This window comes from Nicotiana tabacum, chromosome 14, assembly GCF_000715075.1.
Source record: "Nicotiana tabacum cultivar K326 chromosome 14, ASM71507v2, whole genome shotgun sequence".
NCBI classification, from domain to species: Eukaryota; Viridiplantae; Streptophyta; class Magnoliopsida; order Solanales; family Solanaceae; genus Nicotiana; species Nicotiana tabacum.
The window spans coordinates 110,753,352-110,777,325 of NC_134093.1; the positions used below are offsets into that span (position 1 = coordinate 110,753,352).

General features: G+C 31.5%; 3 protein-coding genes, 1 non-coding gene and 1 pseudogene across 6 annotated transcripts; 2 read left to right on the forward strand and 3 right to left on the reverse strand.

Moving 5' to 3' along the window:
• The first annotated feature begins 683 nt into the window (after positions 1–683).
• LOC107773802 (aquaporin NIP1-1-like) lies at positions 684–5,088 on the forward strand. The gene is made up of 5 exons (XM_075229862.1): positions 684–890; positions 1,964–2,185; positions 2,971–3,168; positions 3,940–4,001; positions 4,704–5,088. The coding sequence occupies exons 1-5, from the start codon at positions 759–761 to the stop codon at positions 4,915–4,917; spliced, it is 828 nt and encodes a 275-aa protein (XP_075085963.1). The 5' UTR covers positions 684–758; the 3' UTR covers positions 4,918–5,088.
• Positions 5,089–5,924: 836 nt separating this feature from the next.
• Positions 5,925–7,243, reverse strand: LOC107773729 (E3 ubiquitin-protein ligase RSL1-like). Its single transcript, XM_016593153.2, has 2 exons — positions 6,357–7,243; positions 5,925–5,997 (listed from the first exon to the last, which is right to left on the reverse strand). Exons 1-2 carry the CDS (start codon positions 7,241–7,243, stop codon positions 5,925–5,927), a joined length of 960 nt encoding a protein of 319 aa, XP_016448639.2.
• Positions 7,244–16,041: 8,798 nt separating this feature from the next.
• On the forward strand, positions 16,042–19,634 carry LOC107773947 (E3 ubiquitin-protein ligase RSL1). Of its 3 annotated transcripts, none has more exons than XR_012698830.1 (3): positions 16,042–17,150; positions 18,272–18,448; positions 19,310–19,634. XR_012698830.1 is itself a non-coding variant. In XM_016593382.2 (3 exons), the coding sequence occupies exons 1-2, from the start codon at positions 16,255–16,257 to the stop codon at positions 18,342–18,344; spliced, it is 969 nt and encodes a 322-aa protein (XP_016448868.1). In that variant the 5' UTR covers positions 16,043–16,254; the 3' UTR covers positions 18,345–18,348; positions 19,310–19,634. The 3 variants fall into 3 exon arrangements, 2 of the variants coding, with proteins under 2 accessions (XP_016448868.1, XP_016448867.1); XM_016593382.2 differs by having other exon boundaries at positions 16,043–17,150; positions 18,272–18,348; XM_016593381.2 differs by having other exon boundaries at positions 16,043–17,150; positions 18,272–18,336.
• A 2,741-nt stretch (positions 19,635–22,375) lies between these two features.
• On the reverse strand, positions 22,376–22,477 carry LOC142169230 (U6 spliceosomal RNA). The gene has a single exon (XR_012698942.1). It is a non-coding gene; the product is annotated as a U6 spliceosomal RNA (small nuclear RNA).
• Positions 22,478–22,562: 85 nt separating this feature from the next.
• LOC107773948 (E3 ubiquitin-protein ligase RSL1-like) lies at positions 22,563–23,298 on the reverse strand (annotated as a pseudogene).
• Positions 23,299–23,974: the final 676 nt, after the last annotated feature.

Here is a 23,974-nt window from a genome sequence, read left to right on the forward strand (position 1 = left end):
ATTAGTTTGTGAGCATTTTAAATATTTTATCAAGTATTTGCTATCTCTCACAAATTTAAGTACCAAGTCAGGTTAGGCATACTTCAATTATTTTATCAAAAATCTGCTACCTATCACCAACACATGAACCCCTGGTTCATCCGAATATTGATTATTCCACAGTCAGCTACTACCTCCCACTTTTATCGAGTATTTGTTATTTCTCATTAATTCAGGTATCAGGTTAGCTTATGCGTATTTTAATTATTTCATTGAATACCTGCTACTATCACCAAAATAGGCACCCCCTAGTTCACGTGGATATCGATTACACCCTAACCTGCTATCCACACCCGCACAAGTGCGGAGTAACTCTGCCTATCAAAAACCTTAGGCAAATGGAAAAAAAAAATCATGTATACATCTGTTCGAAATTGAATCTCAAACTTTATGATTCTCCTCTATCACTATCACTGTATTGACCACTAGACCACGCCTTACTTCACTTATCTTTTGCCCACTTTGTTTTCTAAATAAAATATAGTCTATGTCGTAAAGACTCTTTGTCAAAGCATAGATCTCTCCGAAAGAAACCAAAAATAAAAAATAAAAAAGAAAAGAAAAAGAAAAAAAGTTGTCCCATCTTCCTTTCTCTTTCTCTTATAACTTTTTTAGAATTAGTTTGTATAAATAGGAGAAACTCTTTGTTGTCTCATCTTCCTATAGGTTCTTTCTTTTCTTGAACAGAATAGTGAGAAGCTTAAGAGGATTATATTACTATGGCTGATCAGATAGCAACAGGGGCTAATGGGAATCATAGTGTAACTTTGAATATTAAAGAAGATCATGATTTGAATCACAAGGATTCTTCTTCAAGTTGTAGCTTTCTTACTGTTCCTTTCATTCAAAAGGTAACTCCTTATCTTCTTCTTATTCCTATTCTTACGGTGTAAAATGAAAGTTCAGTGCATAAAGTATTTCGCATTTATGCAGGGTACGGAAAAGAGTCGTATTCCAAAAAATATAATATAGACAATCAACCCTAATGCAAGTATTATTAGCTGTTTCTATAACTCGAACCTGCAACCTCCGATTCTCACTGTGTAAACAAGGAAAATAGGTTCCCTAGAAGTTCTTCTATTCATTTCCCGTTTAATTGAAGACGTTGAATTGTGTGATCATTTTATTTAATTAAAAGGTAAAACAATTAGAAAGGATATACTTATATTTATTTTTTTATATTTTGAACATGTCCTTTTACATATTGACCTGATTTTTTTTTCTGGCCCAATTTTTTTATGGACAAATACATAAAAATTCTTTTTGTAAGATGATGGTTAGACTCGAACTCGTTACTTGCCATGATCTATGCTTAGCTTTAATACTATGTCAAATTGTATGGTTATCTTATTTATAAAACATATTAAATTGATGATTATATCGTCTAAAAATTTAAGCCGTTAAAGAAGATAAACATTTAGTTATTACTAATCTATCCTATTTTACGTGATGATATTTTATTGGATATGAAATTTAAGGAAAAAATATTTAAAACTTAATTAAAAAGTTAAAAGTTAAATTGATTCTAATATCTTGCGGGAATATACTTGTTCTGTAGCTATGCTAAAAGTATCCTAGAAAATTCAGCCTCAGAGTGCCAACAAAACCTTAGAACTCACCAAAACAAATTAATAAAAAACCACAAATGGTCATTTGCACGTGTGAAATTACTGTATTATTTTGATGTATATTTTTGGTCTGATTATTTATGAAATTATAATTACATGAAGTAATAATCCGTGGCGGAGTCATATAGCTGCAAGGGGTGTCAATTGATACTTCTTGGCCAGAAAATTATATTACTATTTTATATAGGTAAAACTTTTTTATGTATATATACTATGTATTAAATTCCGTTAAATTTTTTGTGTATTTATTTTTTAAAATTTTGATACTCTTTAATGAAAATCGTGAAAATGTACAGGTTATAGCAGAAATGATAGGAACATATTTCTTGATATTTGCGGGCTGTGGATCAGTGGTGGTAAATGCAGACAAAGGAATGGTAACATTTCCAGGAATAGCCATAACTTGGGGACTTGTGGTAATGGTCATGATTTACTCAGTTGGCCACATTTCTGGTGCTCATTTTAACCCTTCTGTTACTATTGCCTTTGCCACAGTTAAAAGGTTCCCTTGGAAACAGGTATATTTGAATAAAAATTAAATTATCTTTTTCTATGAATATTAAAGTTTTCTGAGTTTTTAAAGTCATTGGTCTTGAGGAAAAAAAAGAATATTTGTAGATTTTGAGTTTGAATTGAACTATTTTATGTGTCTTTGGTTAATTATTTAGACACATTCACACTATATAAATGAACATATCCCCTCCGATCAGGGACGGAGCCAGCATGTCGCAAACATATTCGGCCGAACCCGATAACTTTAGTTCAAATCTTGTATTTATCTTAAAAGTTTATTGAATATTTATAAATTATTAATTTACAACCTTATAACTTAAAATGATTAGAATTTCGAACCAATAAGCTTTAAATTTCCGGCTCTGCCACCAATCCTAAATATCAATTATTTTGATAAACTGAATTTATTATAAAATATTTGATAGTTTAAAGAAATGAGAAGTCATTATTTTCAAATATAACCGTACTGTTCCAATTACTGAAATATTAACTAAGTGAGACGTTTAACGAGAGATAAATGTTCTTAGGATTACGACAATTAAATATCTTTTTAAAGAAAATACATAAATCTTTAAAAGATAGATAATATAGACCAAAAATAGTATTAGTTTGATGTAATAAGAATTACTTTTTCTGGTATTTTATTCAGTGCTCCAACTAATCCGAATTTTTATTGCATAAGACTTATTAATTAATTTAATCTAAAGAGATAGATTATGTTGTATACTCTCTCTAACCTATTATGTGATCATTATTTATCTTTTTTTTTTTTTTAAAAACATTTTTGCAGGTACCAGCTTATGTAGCAGCTCAAATTCTTGGAGCAACCCTAGCAAGTGGAACTTTACGACTAATATTTAATGGAAAACACGATCATTTTGCTGGAACTCTACCTACAGGGACTGAATTTCAATCTTTCGTAGTTGAATTCATAATCACATTTTATCTCATGTTTGTTATCTCCGGCGTTGCAACCGATAACCGAGCTGTAAGTACTCCATATATATATATATATATATATAGATAGTTTTATAATTAATATAATCAAACTACGGATCGATGAAAAGTAACTAGCCCGCACTATTACTAAAAAGAGAGAGACTATACTTGTACCATTGAAGTTCAATGTTCGAATCCCATAATTCCATGATAGCGGCTATTTTTCAATTACAAGGACTGAAAACTAAAGTGGTTATTTCTGCAAATATTTTCCTTTTTTTAATCATCTAATAAAGAGAGGCTAGACTTGTACCAGTGAGGTTCAATGTTCGAATCCAATAATTCCATGAGAGTGGCTATTTTATCAATTACAAGGAATGAAAACTAAAGTGGTTAGTTTTGCAAATATTGTCCTTTTTTTTAATCATTTAACATTTGACCTTCATTGACCGGACTAACTAACCGGATTCATACCGGGTTGGCTCAGTAAGGAGGTAAATTTATCCCTACCAAAAAGTTTATCATTCTTAAAACTCGAAATCAAAATCTCTTATCAAAAGTGAAGAAATTTCACTCGTCCAATTGCACCTTTTAGTGGTAATTTTTTAATTATGACTAATGTGCTAACTATATTTACCAATCGCGGTGTTACACGCTAAATATAGCTGTCAAATAATCATTTAATTAGTAACAATATGGTGACTTTAATTAATGAAATCCTTCTTTGAAGTAATTTAGTTGAATAAATAAATGACTTAGGGATTCTTGTACATATCATTGTTACATAATTTCTATTTTTTTGTCATTTTTATGATTGTAGATTGGGGAACTTGCTGGTCTTGCAGTTGGGGCAACCATTTTGCTTAATGTGATGTTTGCCGGGTAATTACTCTTTTTTAATTGCTTTCTTTATTTTAATTATTTTTGTTATATGAGCACCTCTTGAGTAAAATTAGTTGCATATGCACAATATTTCAGTTCAATTCTCACTATCCCCTTCCATGATTCCCAATGTAATAGAAAATATTGAGGCAAAAATAGCTCGCCGAATTCCTCGGAACAAAAAAGAAGAAAAATCTCGGTACCGAAAACTATAGAGGGTTGTATTAGCGAGATCCAGTGGTGAACAACTGCCCAAAGAAAGAACACCTGGACGTCCGAGGACCTTTAGTACTATACTCTACCCCCCCCCCCCAAACAAGCAGCCTTCGCGCCAACCTCGCTGGGCCTTTGGGCGGCCGTCCTATCTCACCTTGATTTATCTATACTAGCATGTTGCCACCCATGTTAGCTCCACTTGAGAGCCGAATTCGCTATTTACTTTTTCTAGCCATTGTGGAGCCGAATTCGCTATTTACTTTTTTTAGTCGATATACATAAATTATATACGATTATACATATGTTATACATAATCACATAGAAAATTTTAAGATCTTTAAACAAATAGCCGGCCGAATTTACTATTAACTTTTTCTAACATATATATATAAATTATGTATTGATTATATACAATTATGCATATATCATATATAATCATATATTATACATTCGTTAGCTATTTTTAATGAGTTTTGTAACGGACAGGCCGATATCGGGAGCATCAATGAATCCAGCAAGGAGTTTGGGCCCAGCAATAGTGTCAACTCATTACAGAGGACTATGGATTTACTTAGTGAGCCCAACACTTGGGGCCATAGCAGGAGCTTGGGTTTACAATATCATTAGATTTACTGACAAACCTTTGCGTGAAATAACCAAAAGTGGCTCTTTTCTTAAGTCCAAAATCTCTAACACTTAAAGTACACAAACTCCACAATTAATAAGAGAAGCCTACTTTTTTTCTTCTCACATGAGGGAGAGAGACAGAGATTATTAGTTATGTGGTTACTTTTGTAATATACAAAGGAAAGACTTTGTAATTTGTATAATAAATGAAGTTAATTGATGCTTTTAGAAAATAATTGTGCCAAAAGAACAACCCTTCTACGTAGCATAATATTGTGAACTTTCAACACGGGCTAAATTATGCAAATGTCCTTTTTTTGGCTACTATTTAGATTTTGTCCATATTTTTTAAAGTTGAGCATATATAGCCCTTGAGAAATTATCCCTTTAAGGCAACGATAGACTCGGATCTAATATTTGCTCATATAATTTTCAGCTCGCTCACTGAGATCTAATATTTTCTCATAAGAATTTCAACTTGCTCAAAAATGATCTTTAGACCATGGTCTAAAAGGTCCATCAATTTCAAGAGAAAGACATTCCCAGCATAAAATATAGCATTTCATTTGTGAAAATTCAATATCTTAAAAGGGTTTTCAACTTTTTTTCGAATATCAGATGTCAGGGGATTCAATTCTCAACTAGACTAAAAAGCTAGGTAATTTCTTTCCATTTACCTCAATATTGGCGATAGGTATATATAATATCTATAGTGATGAGAGGTAGCAGATACAGGCAAATCAATGACGCGAGACATATTCAAGTCGCTCAAACAATCAAAATGAGGCAAATGTTATGGTAGATACAATAAATAGTGGATCTTCCAAAAATTAGTAAACTATACATATACATTTTTCACCATCATTCATCACTATGTCCAATTACATTCTGATCAAAATACATATGAAAGAAATTGGAAGAAGAAAACATTCAGTATAATAACTCAAAATTATATTCTTAAAAGCACCTGAAACAAAGTTCTATATCCATAGTGGACTTTTCTTCTTTAGATCAAAGGAAAAATAGAAGAGAAAGGAACTAAAAACAAATTGAAACAAATAAGTTTAAACAAGTATGTACTTAAGTACCACAGTTACTGCAGTAGTGATTAGTAGACTGAGCTCCACATTTGTAACAAAAGTCACATCCACACCTGTAATTTTAAAGATAACAACAATATATCAAAATTTAAAGTGAAAATGACGGAAAAATGATACTGTATAACCGCTGTAAAAATAATAGCCGAAAAAATCCAAATTTAAAACATTGTTCCCAACAACTTGTTCACAATTCATATTACACTTTGTTTGTCACTATATTTTATCGGCCCGTTCCAAAAATAATGTTATATTTCACAATTCTGCAAAGTAGAAAATATGAAAATAATTTAAGCTATATACACTGACGACAATATAAAGATTTTTCACATAGGCATGATTTTGTAAATATTTTTTACACAATCAATGCATAGAACATAAGTTGTATTTGAAAATCCGATGACCTATAACTTACCTGCAATGCATTTGGGCACAACCTTGAGACCTAGCAACATAGTATCTACAATTTGGACATCTTTGCCATTCTTGACTCTTAGCAAGTTGCATAAGCTGTATATCTTCCCTTTCCCTTTCATCTTTGTGCAATTTCTCAAATTCTTCACACACAATCCCTAAATGCCAAGGAACTTTACACTTAGCACAAAACAACCTTTTACATTCTGGACATTTTGATTGAGTAATAACTATATTTTCACCACTACATTCATCAATCAAAAGTGCAGAACAATCCTTAAACGGACAATAAAATTTCTCATACCCTAAAATCACTTTTTCACATAACGCGTCGCCCCATCTATTAAACACTTCATTAGGCAAAATTGAATGACAATAATACGGCTCTAATAGCCCGTTACAACCTGAAACGGGACATGAAATTCGAGAAATATTCTCTTGGAGTTTTGAGGCTACATACTTAGCCATACATTGTTTGCAATAAGAATGTGTGCACCCCATTATTTTGAACATTTCACTCATTGACTTTTCGTCAACGCAAATATCACACGTAAAATTGTCATTACCGTCATCATCTATAACAATAGACTTCGAATTTGAACCCCTTTTTGAATTTTTGGAGAATGAAAAATTAGAATCCAAAATCTGAATTTCTTCATCTGGGGATTCTTTAGATAGATCAATAAAGGCCTTTTTAGTTCCACTGCAGCTAGGTTTTGAACACAAAATCTTAAATAAGGAAACTTGTTGATTTCTTTTCTCAATAGCATCACTAATCTTGGCTCCTTTGCTCTTTGAAGTTTTTGGGGTTTCATATATTACTGAAACATCATCATCGTTATCGTCGGCAATATTTATTATTTTCATGACAACACTGTGAGGATTCATATAGTCGATCCCAACTTGATCATTCGGACTTGCAAATTACTTAGTTTTTGCACTGAACGGCAAGAATAGTGAACTGAGGAAAGCTTAAACTAGGGTTACAGTGACCCTTACGGTTTCAGAGGCAAAGATAATTTGTTTTTGAATTTCGTGATTAAGAAAACTATGCGTTTTTTTAAGGAATCTATATCGGCAAACCTTCAAAGTTCTATTAGTAGGCATTTTTTTTTAAAAGTTATTTTATTTCTTTCTCGGTTTTGGAAGTGGGACCATGCCATAGTAAATAAGTAAGGTAAAAGAAGAGTCTTTTTTATTTCCTTCTATTTTGGTCACATAGATATCTAAGTTTAATTTTTATACTATATTCTAATAACATTATAAATATTTTATTATAATATCAACCATCTAAAAGATAACTATACAAACTTTTACGTAAAAATTCCTACTCCTTTTGTCCTTGTGTGAAAGTTTTTTTAGTTGGATACGGAGTTTAAAAAAGAAAAAAATTATTTATGATTTAATCATGATATATTAGTATGATTTGATGTAAATACGACGGAATTAAAAACTTTATAACCTAATATTTTAATGATGACAACAATCCTTGAATATTAAAGTATATAGTGGAGCTTGAATATCAAAATGTGCAAACTAGATCCTGTGCAAATCAAGTCAAGGAAGATCTGAATTAAAGATTTTCAGCAAAATTGAATCAAGTTAAAGAAGATATATACATGGAAACCAACATATGATTAAAGAGTTCTATGAAAAGCAATATACGGAATCCTCAATTAACCCATTTCGTCAGCAGTGCATTTAATTAAACTCGATCCTATAGGTCAGTTTATTTGGACTTGTTAAAATATTTTTAATTTATTTAGAAAAAATACATACTATAATTAATTAAAATCTAATTAATATTAAAAGTAGCTGGTTATTGCAGTTACTACTACTGTCATTTAATTGTAACATTCATTATCAGTCTTGAATTGAAACAATTTGCTGCTATACCTAGGCTTTGTTTTTCTTCAAATACTCCGTATCATCTTTTTAAGTAATTCGAACTTAAATAGGTCATAATTCTTCTAGTTTTTCCTCTTACGTTTAACAAACAGTACAAATTATAAACCAAACAAATATTCATTAAATTTCTTTTCTAAAAATATCTCTGCGTCTTAGTTTATGTGGCAAGGTTCGTAGTATCATAGGTTAATGTATTTAACATTCGGTGTAATTTGATCATAAATTCTTCACGTTTTTTAAAATAAATTTACATATTTAAAAACTATATAAACTACTACTCTCTCTCTCTCTGTCATTAATAGTAGGAGCCAAATGATCCCCTACCATTACAAAATTGGCTCGCCTATACCCTTATTTCCAAACGACAGCAACCAACACTGCTAAAGAAATTGCTAATACTCCCTCCGGTCTATTTTTTGTGATTTTTTGGCCTTATTTTGTGGTCCATAATATTTGATTTTTTCAAATATCAAGAAAGAATTAACTTCTTTTTTCCAAAGTTGCCCTTGGAGTAAAGAGCCTAAGAGTATTTATTGAATTTCTAATGAACAAATTAAGGTTAATATAGTCAATTTTATTATTAATTAATGCTAAAAGATGAATTCTTTAATATGTGAAAACAATCAAAAATATCAATTAAAGCGGACAGGAGGGGGTAGTAAATTAGCAACGTGTTATAAAAAAGTGCTATTAGCGATAAATTAGCACAATTTCGTAATTCCTTTTTTTTTTTTTTAAAATGAGAATCATTATTTGGATAAAAGGTTAAAGTATGAGGGGTATTTTATTTATGTCTTTACTAAAGAGTTTCCCTAGAGTCCTAAGATAAAAGGAAGCAAGAGAACTTGCCCAACAATATTACCTTTTTAGAGTCCCTAAAATCTCAGTCTTCTTCTTCCTCACCAAATTCAACCCCCCCCCCCCCCCCCCCACCCCCCCAAAAAAAAAAAAACAAAAAAACTAAGGTTTAGTTTTGCTGCTTAACTACGTAATGGAAGTGGCAAATACTTCGTCAGTAAAGATAATATATATTGAAGATGAGAATGATGATATTTCATTAACATATGAAACCCTAAATACTTCAAAGGGTAAAGGAATCAAGATTAGTGAAAAATACTTAGGGAAAAGAGACGTTGAAGTTTGAGATTATATCATCTTTTTGTTCAAAACCTAGCAGCAGTGGAACTAAAAAGATCTTTATTGATCTATCCAAAGAATATTCAGATGATGAAATTCAGTTTTTGGGTTCTCAATTTTCATCCTTTAGACCGAAAAAAACAAGGAGGGGTTTAGATTCGAAGTGTATTGTTATAGATGATGACGGTAATGACATTTTTACGTGTGATATTTGTGTTGACAAAAAGTCAACGAACGACATGTTCAAAATAATGGGGTGCACACATTTTTATTGCAAACAATGTATGGCTAAGTACGTAGCCTCGAAATTACAAGAGAATGTCTCTACAATTTCATGCCCCGTTCCGGGGTGTAACGGGGTATTAGAGCCATATTATTGTCGTTCAATTTTGCCTAAAGAAGTATTTGATAGATGGGGCGACGCGTTATGTGAGAAATTGATTTTAGGGTTTGAGAAATTTTATTGTCCGTTTAAGGATTGTTCTGTGCTTTTGATTGATGAATGTAGAGGTGGAAATTTTGCTATTACTCAATCAGAATGCCCAGAATGTAAAAGGTTGTTTTGTGCTAAGTGTAAAGTTGCTTGGCATTTAGGGATTATGTGTGAAGAATTTCAAAAATCAAACAAAGATGAAAAGGAAAAAGAGGAGATACAGCTTATGAAACTTGCGAAGCACAGAAAATGGCAGAGATGTCCAAGTTGTAGGATTTATGTTGCAAGGAATAAAGGTTGTAACAATATGAAGTGCAGGTTAGTTAGTTCAGTCTCGAAAAAATTAATTTTCTGCTTCTACTTCACGGGCTATATTAGATCTATATAATCAATTTGTGATTTAAAATATTAGGTGATTTCTTCTCATCTATTCAAATCTTGACGAAAAGAGTTACCTCATACATGTTACTTGTGAAAGGTAGCAGGTATTTTACCAAGGTAGTTCTAAAATATAAAAATTAAACATAGAGAGAAGCTAAGAAAATTCGGCATATATAATATAATTTTTAGGCGAAGGAATTCGAAACCTTCCGCCCCCTAGCTCTGCGACTTTTCTCCTCCTAGCTCCGCCATCGGATACTCAGACACCACGACTATAAAAAAAAAAACTAAATTGAATAAGTATTAGTTTGTATGTTCCATATGGAGTGCAGGTTAATTAATCCATATGATTTTCATGTTTTCAATTGTAAAATATTAGGTAATTTTTCCATATTTGTTCAAACATTAATAGACAAAGTTACCTGATATATATTATTTGCGGAAGGTGAGTAGGGATTAGTTTGGTTCTGGTTTAGAGGTTAGAAGTTTTTAGTGTAAATACTGCACCTTAAATTCTTGAGGAATTCAAGAATGGCTTTGAAATAATTTATAAGGACATTAAATCTAGAGACCAAAAGGAGGGGACCCAGAATTTGAAGGTAGCAGATGCACTTTTACATTCAACCAAAATCTACTTTGTATATTTAGTACTACTACTATTTCATATACTATTTTCTAAAGATATATACATATATACATGGAATTTTTACTTAACTTTTCGAGTGTCGATGGCCCCCTCTCGTTACAACATAGATCCGCCTCTGGCTCGAATGCTAATATAAATAACACCTGAAAATTAAATTTTCTTGTATGCTGAAATAATTATTTACTTAATTACAAAGTATAAATTTTTAAGAATTTGATTTCTTGTTAAAGTATACACATTTAGCCCCCTATATAGAGATCTTTATGTTGCAATTAAGGTTTAATGGCTGTAATCATATGAATTGCAGGTTAGTTTGTCCACGTGATTTTCATGTTTTTTCAATTTGTGATGTAAAATTTGTATGTTTTCAATTCTCACAAAATCTTCACTGTTATTGTTCTTTTTTTAATGCTAATTGGATACTTCAATTCCACCCATTGGCTACATGGTTTAGTGCAAGATTTTATCTCTTTGTTTTTGTAGCCAAATTCGGATGCATCATTATTTTCATATTTGCAGGTGTGGCTGTGACTTTTGTTACAAATGTGGAGCTGCATATCCTGGGTAAATTAATATATTACCCCCTTTATCTCAATTTATGTGAAATAAGTAGAATTATTTTTAGCCATGATTTTTTCAAATACTTTTAAGATACTTTAGTTGTTAACTATAGAGATTTATAATATTTTTTATATAGTTTCTAAATATATATATATATATATATATATATATATATATATATATATATATATATATATATATATATAAAGTCTTTTTTTAAACGCCTTAAAAATTCTGTGTTCGAATTTACAAATATTAGGTAGTTTGACCTTGAATCATATTACATAAAGTGGAATATATATATATAAGTCTTTTTTTAAACGCCTTATAAATTCTGTGTTCGAATTTACAAATACTAGGTAGTTTGACCTTGAATCATATTACATAAAGTGGAACGGAGAGAGTAATTGATATAACAAGTTGTGATCAATGTTTTAAAAAATAACATTGGAACTCTTATCTGTCTAATTCTGATGCATCGTTGTTGTCTTTACAATTACAGGTACGAATGTTACAGAAACGGACAACGAAGAAACGCACCACAAACAAGGAGCGCACTTGATATTCTAATCGTTCACATTTTTACATATTTTTACATATTTAACGAATTTCATAATACAAATACAATATTTAAGCAAAAATTATTGGATTCGTCCGAAACCATAATTACTACACTACCTCCGCCCGTACGTACATACATACACACATGTGCCGTTAGAGCACCGAATGAATTTATTTTCTTGAAAGTCATATTTGTTGGATTATTGGATGTATCCTTTGGAGGCCTATAACCATAGCAAATCAAAATGACAGAGAATGATAATGTTGAATTATTATAATACATAATATCTTCTTCTACCAATTTATTTCATCTTTATTGCGATCAGAATGCAGGGGCAGAGGCACAAGCCAACCTACGGGTTCGGTCAAACCTAGTATATTTTGTTCAAACGGTGTATTTGGTATTTTCATAAAATGTGTATAAAATATTAAATATAGAACCCAGTCATTAACATTTCAAGCCGTAGTTCCAAAATCTAGAATCCATAAGATTGAATGTAATTGGACATAGTGGTAAATGATATAGAAGAAAGTATTTATATAGTTTATTATTATTCTTTTGAAAGATCCACCATTTGTTGTTTAGAGAAACAACATTTTGTTTGTTTGAGTGACTTGCATATTTCTAGTGTCTTGATTCTTTTTTTTTTTGAATAATGGCGGTGTGTTTAGGATAATTGTGCGTACCTAAATTTTTTCATATAATACTTGTCGCCTACAATTTGCGCGTACTTAAATTATTTCACTTGATATCCCGAAAACCTTCCAAAATTATCAACTTTTTGTCAGTTACATACTTAAAACTGTCGGGTGTTCCCAAAACCAGCAAAGTAGTCCTAACTCCTAGTTTATCACCTTCTAGGAAGGGTACAGTCTAAAACTTCATCACTAAGTAGCAAAGCCACACCACTCTATACATGGTAACTATTTAGACTATCTAACAGTTACAGCCATGACATTTGATGTGGTGCTTCACCAATGAAATTATATGACACCTCTCTCTCTCTAATCTCTCTCTCTCCTTTGGCAGGTAACACTTTGTGGGATTTTTTTGGTTTATGACGTCTAATTGCAGAAGATAACAATCAATATGCGATTGTAGTTAAGGTGCCTACTTGTGCACACCAAAATTGAAAGGCATATTTGCCAGCTGAGATCAAGTTAGAGGACTTGTTTATATATTATGCCTTATACTTGGGTCATGATTTTTTGTTCACTTACTTTTGGTTGATGTGGGATAAGTGAATGTGTGATATTGACTCCTGAATAAGTATGTGCTTGTTCACTTTTAGGATTGGTGTGATTTTAGAGTATGAAGGTAGACTCTTATTTTTGAGCACTGTGTGTTTGCTAGCTTGATTTGGGATCATTGGGGGAAGTGGAGTTTGGGTTTTTGATTGCAATAACTCCGTACATCAAAGCTTAAACATACGAAAATATATACTTAAAACGATTTTTGTCTTTGTTGAGAAGTGGTCACTTGCTTCTATGATTTTAGTTTTTTGCCCTACTTTTATCGTCCATTAGATCATACCCTTGAATACATAGTGATATGCCTTTCTCCTTTTGATGGTGTGTTGTTATATGTTGTATGTCCATTGAGTGATTGTGCCATTATACAATTTGATAAGTACTATAGTCTTGGCATATGGGAATTAGCAGAACTAACGGTTGAAATGCTCTTTGGTATGGGCGGACACACGATTCAACAAAGTGGTGTCATACGACACCGTTTTTATCGGAAATTTTTTATATAAATATTAGTAATGTGAGAAAATAAGAAATAGAAAAAAATAACATCTCCTGATATAGATTGTCTCCTGCCATGTTGGTTATATGCCCTTTTTTAGCTCTAAAAGATCAGATGTTCGAATATGAACTAGCACCCATTTTTGGCAAATATTTGAGAGAGCCTCTGTGAGCAAAAAATGTAGTTAAGTAGAAAGACTGAACAAAATTAATAGACTAAGAATGTTTCTTGTCTATAAAGATGATAATTAAAGTTATTTATTCCCATTCTTCTATAAATTTCGATGTCATTTACAATAATTCATGCGTACGCCCCTGCTCTTTGGGAATTTTTAGGTACACTGATTGGATAATAGATGCCTACAGTGTGCAAACACCAAACAGCAAATTTCTTTTTCTTTTTCTGATTCTAAGTTATGCAGATAATTCCAGTGCCTTTTGTCTGCATGGAAAATATAATTAAATTAGTAAAATTTCTTACATAATTACATTGGACTAAAATTTGATGTTTGCTTTTATTTTTTCCTTCTATTTCCAACTTTATTGTGTTAGCCATGAATTTAATGAGAGGAAGCTTAGTAAGCATGTCCCTTATATTCCATGTGTTTGTTTTTTTTCTATTCTTTTTCTTGTTTTAGGGTGGGGGAAGGTGTACAAACTATAATTTCTAAACACATATTGTTATTAATTAAAATCTAATCAATATTAAAAGTAGCTGTTAATTGCCTTTAACTTAAGTTTTTCATTTTACTCTTAAGAAAAATTATTATAATCACACAAATATTATGATATGCTTAAAATCATAAATTTCAAAAAGGAAAAAAAATAACACTACACATATCTTATAAAAGAAGTTCACATAAATTAGGATAAACAATAACAATAAGAAAGACCTTTGGCTTTCGGTTTGAGAATTTACTATGAGTTAACTTTTGAATATTTAAGTATTACAAAAATAATACTATATGACTTTACACCCAAAATGAACATCAGATTTATGTCTAAGCGAACGCCAGGAAGTTTGGGACATATGTCGCGCCCTGCTAGTACCCTCATTGCGATTTTGATACACTTCGCCCTGGGACTCACCCCAAAAGTAAAAAAATCGCTATTTACCGCCCCACCCAATAAGTCAAAAATACTCTTTGCCGCCTTGCCCCGTAACTCATCCAAAAAAAGTACTCTTCTTACGCACAAAGACGAAAGAGAAATTGCCGAAGTAGGTGCTCTAGAGGCGGATCTAAGATTTGATGGTGGCGAATGCCATAGTTTCATTTAATGTAGACCTTGTAATAATTAATATAGAGTTTGTTCGGAACGCTTGTTCAATTCATTTTTTTTTAGTTTATTCGAGCAATTTAATTGGCATTTTTTATTTGTAAATATGAAAATTACATCTCTATCGCATACCCTACTTGTGGTCAAGTGATATGTTGTTGTTATTGTTGTTGTTAAATGAAAATGACATCTCAGACATCAAGAAGCAAATATAATTAGCATTTTAAAGAAGGAATCAAACTTTCATTATTAACAATACAAGTAAAATCAATATTTTCAATTGGGAACTACATCTTTTTTGTATGCTAAAATAAATTTGCACAAGTAAAATAACATCTTAAATAAGAAAATTTCACCAATCAGAATAAGAATAATAAAAAAATATCTCCAATAGATAAATTATACCCCATGCGTAAATGCAGATTTAGATAACTAGAAGATCCCAAAAAGTAAAATAATAAATCTCATATTCTTCTAGGCAATGCTTGCGAAATATTCATCATAATTTAATAGTAAAGAGATTTAAGTTGTATTTAACAATTATAGAATAGCACAAATTTTTATGTTATAATAAAAAATTTATAAAAATTAAATTTGATCTCAATCCAAAATTCCTATCAAGACCCAAGTTTATTGATTTTGAAAGAAAAAAATTAAAAGATTTGAGATTAAGAGAGATGCTTATTTTATGAAAATTTTAATTTGGAGGCTCTTTTTTGAGTGATCTTGTTAAAGATCACAAATAAAATAATTAGAATATAGGAAAAAATATAAATAAAAAAATAATAAATGATAAATAAAAAATTAGGAGGTAGCCAAAAAGGAAAAGTATTGGGACAAAGAAAATAAAAAGCACAATCAAAAGGAAAAGTCAGATAATGTTTAAGACAAATTCGAGCTTGAATTTACACACGAGAAAACTTTTAAAAAGGTGTACAGCCGATAACACCTTTATCTTGTTTACAACTGGGGATGACGAGATCAAATATTTAACCTCGTTTAAGAAAATTTCTATATAAATATATGATAATTTTAACCGTGCCATACCACCCTACTGGGTGGATCCGCCGCGGGGTACTCCTCACTCTCACAGCAAAAGTGGAATCAACGTTACCTTTTGAAATCCCTAAAAACTCATCGTCTTCTCCATCACCCAAATTCCAAAAAAATTACATACTTTCCTTTACCCTATAATATATATCTGGTTCATTCTTTCTTGCTGCTTAATGCAAATACTAATAAGCAATGGAAGTGGCAACTACTTCGGCCGTGAAAATAATAGATATAGTCGAAGATAACGACGACAATGATGATATTTCAGTGATATATGAAACCCCAAAAACTTCAAATGGTAAAGGAATCAAGATTAGTGAAAAATACTTAGAGAAAAGAGACGTCGAACTTGAGATTGTAGCATCTTTTTGTTCAAAACCTAGCAGCAATGGAACTAAAAAGGTCTTTATTGATCTATCCAGAGAATATCCAGATGATGAGATTCAAATTTTGGGTAGTCAAAATTTACGAAAATGTTCAAAAGGGTGTTCAAATTCGAAGTCTATTGATATAGATGATGACCAAGATGACATTTTTACCTGTGATATTTGCGTTGACGAAAAGACAACGAGTGAAATGTTCAAAATAATGGGATGCACTCATTCTTATTGCAAAGAATGCATGGCTAAGTATGTTGCCTCAAAAATTCAAGAGAATATTTCTCAAATTTCATGTCCTGTTTCGGGGTGTAACGGGCTATTAGAGCCGTACTATTGTCGTTCAATTTTGCCTAAAGAAGTGTTTGATAGATGGGGTGACGCGTTATGTGAGAAAATGATTTTGGGGTCCCAGAAATTTTATTGTCCGTTTAAGGATTGTTCCGCGCTTTTGATTGATGAAAGCGAGGGTGGAAATTTTGTTATAACTCAATCGGAATGTCCAGAATGTAGGAGGTTGTTTTGTGCTAAGTGTAAAGTTGCTTGGCATTCGGGGATTGTGTGTGAAGAATTTGAGAAGTTGAACAAAGATGAAAGGGAAAGAGAAGATATACAACTTATGCAACTTGCTAAAGGGCAAGAATGGCAGAGATGTCCGAAGTGTAGGATGTATGTGGCAAGGTCTGATGGTTGTGCCCAAATGCTTTGCAGGTTAGTTAATTAGTCCATATGATTTTTTATGTTCTATATTTGTGTTTTAAAATTTGTATGATGATAGAAATAGTACTAGTTTGAAAGGCTCGTTGGATTTGATCTGCTATGGTATTTATGTTATACGAGAAGTACTAAATGGTATAGGCATTAGTTTGATAGCGGTTGGAGCTTAGAAGTTTTAGTGAAAATACTCCACCTAAAATGTCTGAGGAATTCTAGAATGAGATTGAAATAACTCATTTTGACATCAATCCAAGAGACAAAAAAAGCAGCTAAAAGTAGAAAAATTAGCACTGCTGTATAAGCTCAAATTTCGATATATACAAACACTTAGGTGTAATATTTTGTATGCTGAAAAATGATCTTTTTTGGATTAAAGTATACACATTTAGCACCCTATATAGAGATCTTTCAGATTTGCCATATTGAAATTAGGGACTGATGAAAAGGGGCAGAATTGTGTATGTAGTTGTGTTAAATTCTTTAACTATAGCCCCTCTGTCTCACTAGGCTTCTGATGTGCGCTTATTAGATTCAGTAGTAATCACTTAAGGTTTAATACTCTTACTGCTGTTCAATTAAAAATGGTAGTAATAATAGATTTGGCCAAGGAAAGAGCACAAATCTGTATTTAGTATATAAAGTTCATTAATAATGTTATTGCCTTATAGTTGATTGATGATCTTTAAATTATGAATAAGTTAAGGTGATTGGGAAAACTAGTGAATTACTTGTTTTGTTCTTGCATTTTAATAGTAGAAAAAGAACCATTAACCAGTAATAAATCATGTTGAAAATTATGTCTGTGTATTTTGATGTCATTGTTAGAGTTCTCTGCTGCATTTTTATATTGGTAACCATAAAGAAAAGAGTACCTAATGATATCTATGTGTGGATGTTTAAAAAAAAATTGTTCATGTTAACAGAACGAATCGTGATATGAAGTGGTAACTGTAGTCTGTAGATTCACAGTTGGATTTATTAGTTTGCCCGCAGAAAGGAAAGTTCTTACCGACCGCATATCAATTCATCACTCATGGGCAATATGGTTTAGTGCAGACTTAGTTTATCTCTTTGTAGCCAAATTTTGATGCATAATTGTATTTTTACATTTGCAGGTGTGGCTGTTACTTTTGTTACAAATGTGGAGCTGAGTCAACAAATCATTTTTGCAGTCACTGTGGTACATAAAAACGTACTTTGTTTATAACTTATTAGTACTGTTTTTTCTTTTTCTTTTTGTTCCCAAGAATATGAGTCCGCAATGGAAGTAGCACTCTGGTTAGAATATAATGGTGAGTTTTACTTAACTGCCTCTTCCTCTAATTTTGATCACATATTACGATTAGAATTTAATTTGATATGGTGGTGAATACATGTCCATAATTATGCATATTTATAGTTCACCATTCTTGGAAGAGCCTTCATTTTGTGCAGGGGCGGAGCTAGAAGCCCGACTACGGGTTCGGCTGAACCCAGTAGCTTTTGCTCAAACAATGTATTTGTGTTAAGAAAGTATCAGACTTATTGTTGCATTTCATCTATATTATGACCGTTAGACTTCGTTACTATTGTCTCATTTTACTGTTGCGTTGATCTAACGACCCAACCGGTTATTTCGAGTTCTAGAACTCTAGTTACGAGTTCGGCTAACCTATTAGCTTTTGCACAAATATATTTGTATTAACAAAGTATTAAACTTATTGTTGCATTTAATTTATATTATGACGGGTAGACTTCATTATTATTGTCTCATTTTACCGTTGCCTTGAAGTAACGATACAATCGGTTATTTTGAGTTCTAGAACCCTTTTCAAACAGATAATGCATTTTCTTCATACCAGCTTCTTAGTTTCTCATGACTTGTAATACCAGTTCTTGGGGTAGCTCGTATTAAACTTCCCTTATTTGAAATCGTCGCACTAAGTTCAGAACCTATAAAGTTGAAATCCTGGGCCTCGAATTTTGTGTCCGGAGAAACTATGGTTTGATTGTTTGAGCGACTTGCATTTGTCAGCTTGTCCTGATATGTTCTCTATTTTGGTTGTATGCTTGAAAAAGCTGTATGTCTTTGTGCCATTAGAAATATATTGACCCTTTTTGGCAGAGGGAAAATAACAGAACTAATACTGAGATGCTCTCTTTGTAATTTTCAGGTAAATTGGACGGATTGTAGATATTGCGACAGCAGGGGTGCAAAAACTACAACTGCGCGATTTCTTCTACTGATTTTGTTTTGATGACTCTTTTTCTATCCTCGTAAATGGAGTATTTGGATTGCGGATTAGATATTCAGAGTTGTGCTGCCTTAGGAGAAAACTGAAGAAAGAGCTGAAATCTGAACTTAGAAGTGTCTGTCTTCTAGTTATTTGATTCTTAAGTTTTGCTGATTAAAGTACATTTTGTCTGAATATAGAAGATTATAACTTTTGGTAGTTTGTTACCTAAATATATGGAACCTCAAATTTGAAGCTTTCCAACACAATGAGCAAAATTACTTGTCTATTGAGAACTCTTTTTGTATATTTGCAGTTATGCAGGTTTGGAAAGATGTAGCTACCACCAAAGAGTGGTGGATGGTAAATGTTACTTATACCTGAATCTGAGGTCTCGGGTTCAAGTCCTCGATCCTGGGAATTGAGTCTTTTGTGGCAACTCGGGCTAAAACCCCCCATAGTGGACTTTTTTACAATACGAATTTGGATTAATCGGACTAGTCGGTTTCGGACTCTAGATGCTTGAACCCAAAAAAATAAGGTCAAGGAAGATCTGGAATTCATCAATATTTGATGAAGCAATTAGGGAAGAAAAAAAAAACTTAAGCATGAGCTAATATTTGGAGTTGAGAAAAAAAGATTGTATGTTGCTTTTATTTTGTTTTACTTTTTTTTTTTTTTTTTGAGTGTCCTGGATTTGAATTTAGAAAAAAATAATTCATAGTATTCGTTTTTTAGGGTTAAATTTATAGCAATTCAACAGTAATAACATCTTTGATGGTATATTTAAATTCAATTTTCAACGTTAGCTTTAAAATCCTGGAATGCTGTTTATCAAATTTGAATTATTTGACCTTCGTTTAAAACTTTTATGTTGGATCACTTGATTGCAGAAAGTAGGAATTGCATCACATACAACACGAAATAAAATATTCATTCTCTTTGTGTTTGAAACAAAAAAAATCGAAAAGAAAAAGAAAAAAGAGAACTAATTAGTCGTCCACTATTTGCAAAATACTATACGTTGAATCCCCTTAATTTTTTCGTGTATTTATTAACAATGTTAGACGTGACTATTAGATTAACTAGTGAAATTTAGCATCCACAAATCATAGACGAATCCAAGATTTTAAGTTTATAAGTTCTTATAGCTATATCAAATTAATTGTACATTAATAGCTAGATCAACGAACTGGGCTCCAAGTTAAATATTCTTATACGCTTAATAAATTTTAGTACAAATACAAGATCGAGTTAAAAGTTACCGAATTCACGTAAACCCGTAACCTTTGCACTAGATCCGCCCTCGCCAGAAATTGTAAACAATGTAAACATATTTGGGACTTCACCACCATCTCTAGTTAATTTTTAATAATCATACTATATTATCATCATACTATATTATAAGTATGAAGTCGGCGTTAAGAGATTGGAAGACTAAAATAACCATTAAGAGACTAGATTACCCTTCGGCAAAATCAATACATTAACCTACTTTTTCCTCTCAGCTTAATACTAAATAATTAAATCCAAACAATTACGGTTTATTGCTGCTCTAAGACGAAAAACACCGTTATGACTCTAAAAACCAGCCGTTTCAAATGGCTTACATATTCACATTACGTTTTTGAAAACCGAAGTCGTATTTATTTGTCTTATTAAAGTCTGCTAGGCCTCTATTTTACGTACATATATAGGTTAATCCATTAGAAAATCTGAATTTATACGCAGAACTAGAATGAAAATTAGAAGAATTTGCAAAGCCAAAAATATTAAAACAAGAATCTCACCTAATATATACAAATGCTAAAGGAGAAACATCAATCAGGTTTACAAATTATAATTATACAAACTAAAAAGAACTAGATGACTAAACAGAAAGTACATTAGAAAACACTGAATTTATGAATGAAGAAATAACACAAGATGACTTTGAAGTAGATATAGCCTTAGAAGAAGCAAGAAAACTCACTAAGAAAGATAAAAATATAACCTTCAAATGTAAAGGAAGTAAACAAGGAAGACTAAACTTTTTCTATCCTTTACTCTTGCTAATTTATATCTACTTCTAATCCTTGTATTTCCTAATCTAACTCCGATATATTTTCTTCACTAATAATATTTTCTACTATTTGACTTGATCCGTGAGAGGTGTGATTTCTCACGTGTTCCAAAGCATGATATAGTTCTTGCAATATAAATCACGTCAGTGTGGCCACTGTAAAGGAACTAAATACTTGTGTTTGATGTACATTGACTCACCATAGTTCGTTACACATAATAAGAAAGTTAAGAAGTTAAAAGAATATACTATTTATTGGCGTACCACTATTAACAGCTTGTTTTGATGTTAGTTACTAATTGTTTCATAATGTATTATATGTACTATGTTGTACTGTATTGTATTATTTTATAAATATAATATTTGAATTGATTATATCGTTTGTGGTGATTTATAACATATTTATTGGTTAGTTTAACTGTACCACGACTGATAATTTTACTAATGTAGCCTTAACTGTAACGATTAAATTTATCAAAGATTACTAATAAAATAATAACATAACAATAATGAGCACACACGCTCAATAAAAAGACAAACCAAGTAATAATGATGATAAGTAATTATTAAAAAGCAAAAGGGTGAGACAGGGCTGTAGGGAATATTTTCTTTGCTATTTCGTGGATTTGTCGCTGGCTTTTCCTACAGCCCCTTAACGTTCTTCAATTTGAAACCACATGGAATTTCATATTGTACTCCTTTTATAGTTTCTTATATTTTCTTTTCTTTTTGTCGTGTAATATTTACTTTTGCTTGTAAATTTTCTTTGCTTGTAATATTTACATAGAGAGAGTTGATTGTAATTGCAAAATAAAGAGTCAAGGCCAGTCGGTTTCAAGGAGTAATAATCTCACACATTTAATACCCTCTCCAGATTCCTACTGTGAAATTATATCGAGTTTGTTGTTATTGTAAAATATTTCACCAACCGTAAATCACTATTTTATCTATTTAATAATATCAATAGGATGAATTACATCCTTACACAGGGTCTATACTAATCTTCTTTGTATTATTTCAATTTTGTCGGATATTACCGAAGGGATCATACGAGAATAATTGAAGTACTAAGTCAGAGACTACTTGCTAGACGTTGCAGTGCAACTCTCCAAAAAAGACAGCCCGATATTATTAAGCTCCCTCTATGAGCGAGTTTCGGGCAAGGGCGGAACTACAAGCGTCTATTGTACGCAACTTTATCCTGCATAGCAACTCTCTAATAAATAGAAAAACATGAAAATCATATTGACTAACTGACCTGCATTTCATTTGGGCACAACCTTTAGACCTCCCAACATAAATCCTACAACTTGGACATCTTTGCCATTCTTTACTCTTAGCAAGTTGCATTAACTGTATATCTTCCCTTTCCCTTTCATCTTTATTCAAATTTTCAAATTCTTCACACAAAATATCTGAATGCCAAGGAACTTTACACTTAGCACAAAATAACCTTCTACATTCTGGGCATTCTGATTGAGTAATAGTAACACAAATTTCACCCTTACATTCATCAATCAAAAGTGCAGAACAATCCTTAAACGGACAATAAAATTTCTCAGACTCCAAAATTATAGACTCACATAACGCGTCACCCCACTTATCAAACACATTATTAGGCAAAATTGAACGACAATAATATGGCTCTAATAACCCGTTACACCCCGAAACGGGACATGGAATTTGAGAAATGTTCTCTTGGAGTTTTTTTGGCTATGTAATTAGCCATGCATTGTTTGCAATAAAAATGAGTGCAACCCATTATTTTGAACATTTCACTTACAGATTTCTCATAAGCACAAATCCCACACGTAAAATAATTATCATGGCAATCTAAATGAACAGACTTTGGACATGTGACATCCATTGATATTTAATTTTTGCGTTAAACCACAAAAATGAACCTTAAACTAGGGTTAAGTGACCCTTACAATCTCAAAGGCAAATAAAGATTCTTGAATTTGGTGATAATTAAAGAACATAATGCGTTTTTTTTTTTTGGATTAGAAATCGTTAGCCTTTGAACTTCTTTTTTCCAAAGTTGTCCAGTAAAGAACCAAGGAATATTTGTTATATTTTCAATGAACAAATTAAGTTTAATATGATCAATCTCATTGTTAATTAATACTAAAATGTGAATTTTTCAATAAGTGTAAAAACAGCAAAAAATCACTTAAAGTGAACTGAAGGGAGTACTACTTTTACTAGTTAGAATGAGAGTACCAAATAATTAGGTAACTACAAATACTAGGCAATGGATATGATTTTTCGGAAAATGACTTATCTAGAAATATTTTTGAATTTCTTTTTGATATTTGGTTGGCGAGAAAAAAATAATTTTTAGAATGAATGGAAACGCATTGCATTGATTTGAAATATATCACTATTTAGTTTTCCTTATAGACCCTAAACTGAGATAAATATTTTACCATTAATGTAGATACTAAATTAAAATGAAAATAAATATTTTACATTATCATAAAATATTCCTAAATTAAAAGGACTTTTTTTTACAGTGCATACAATTTTAGTTTGTTTCTATC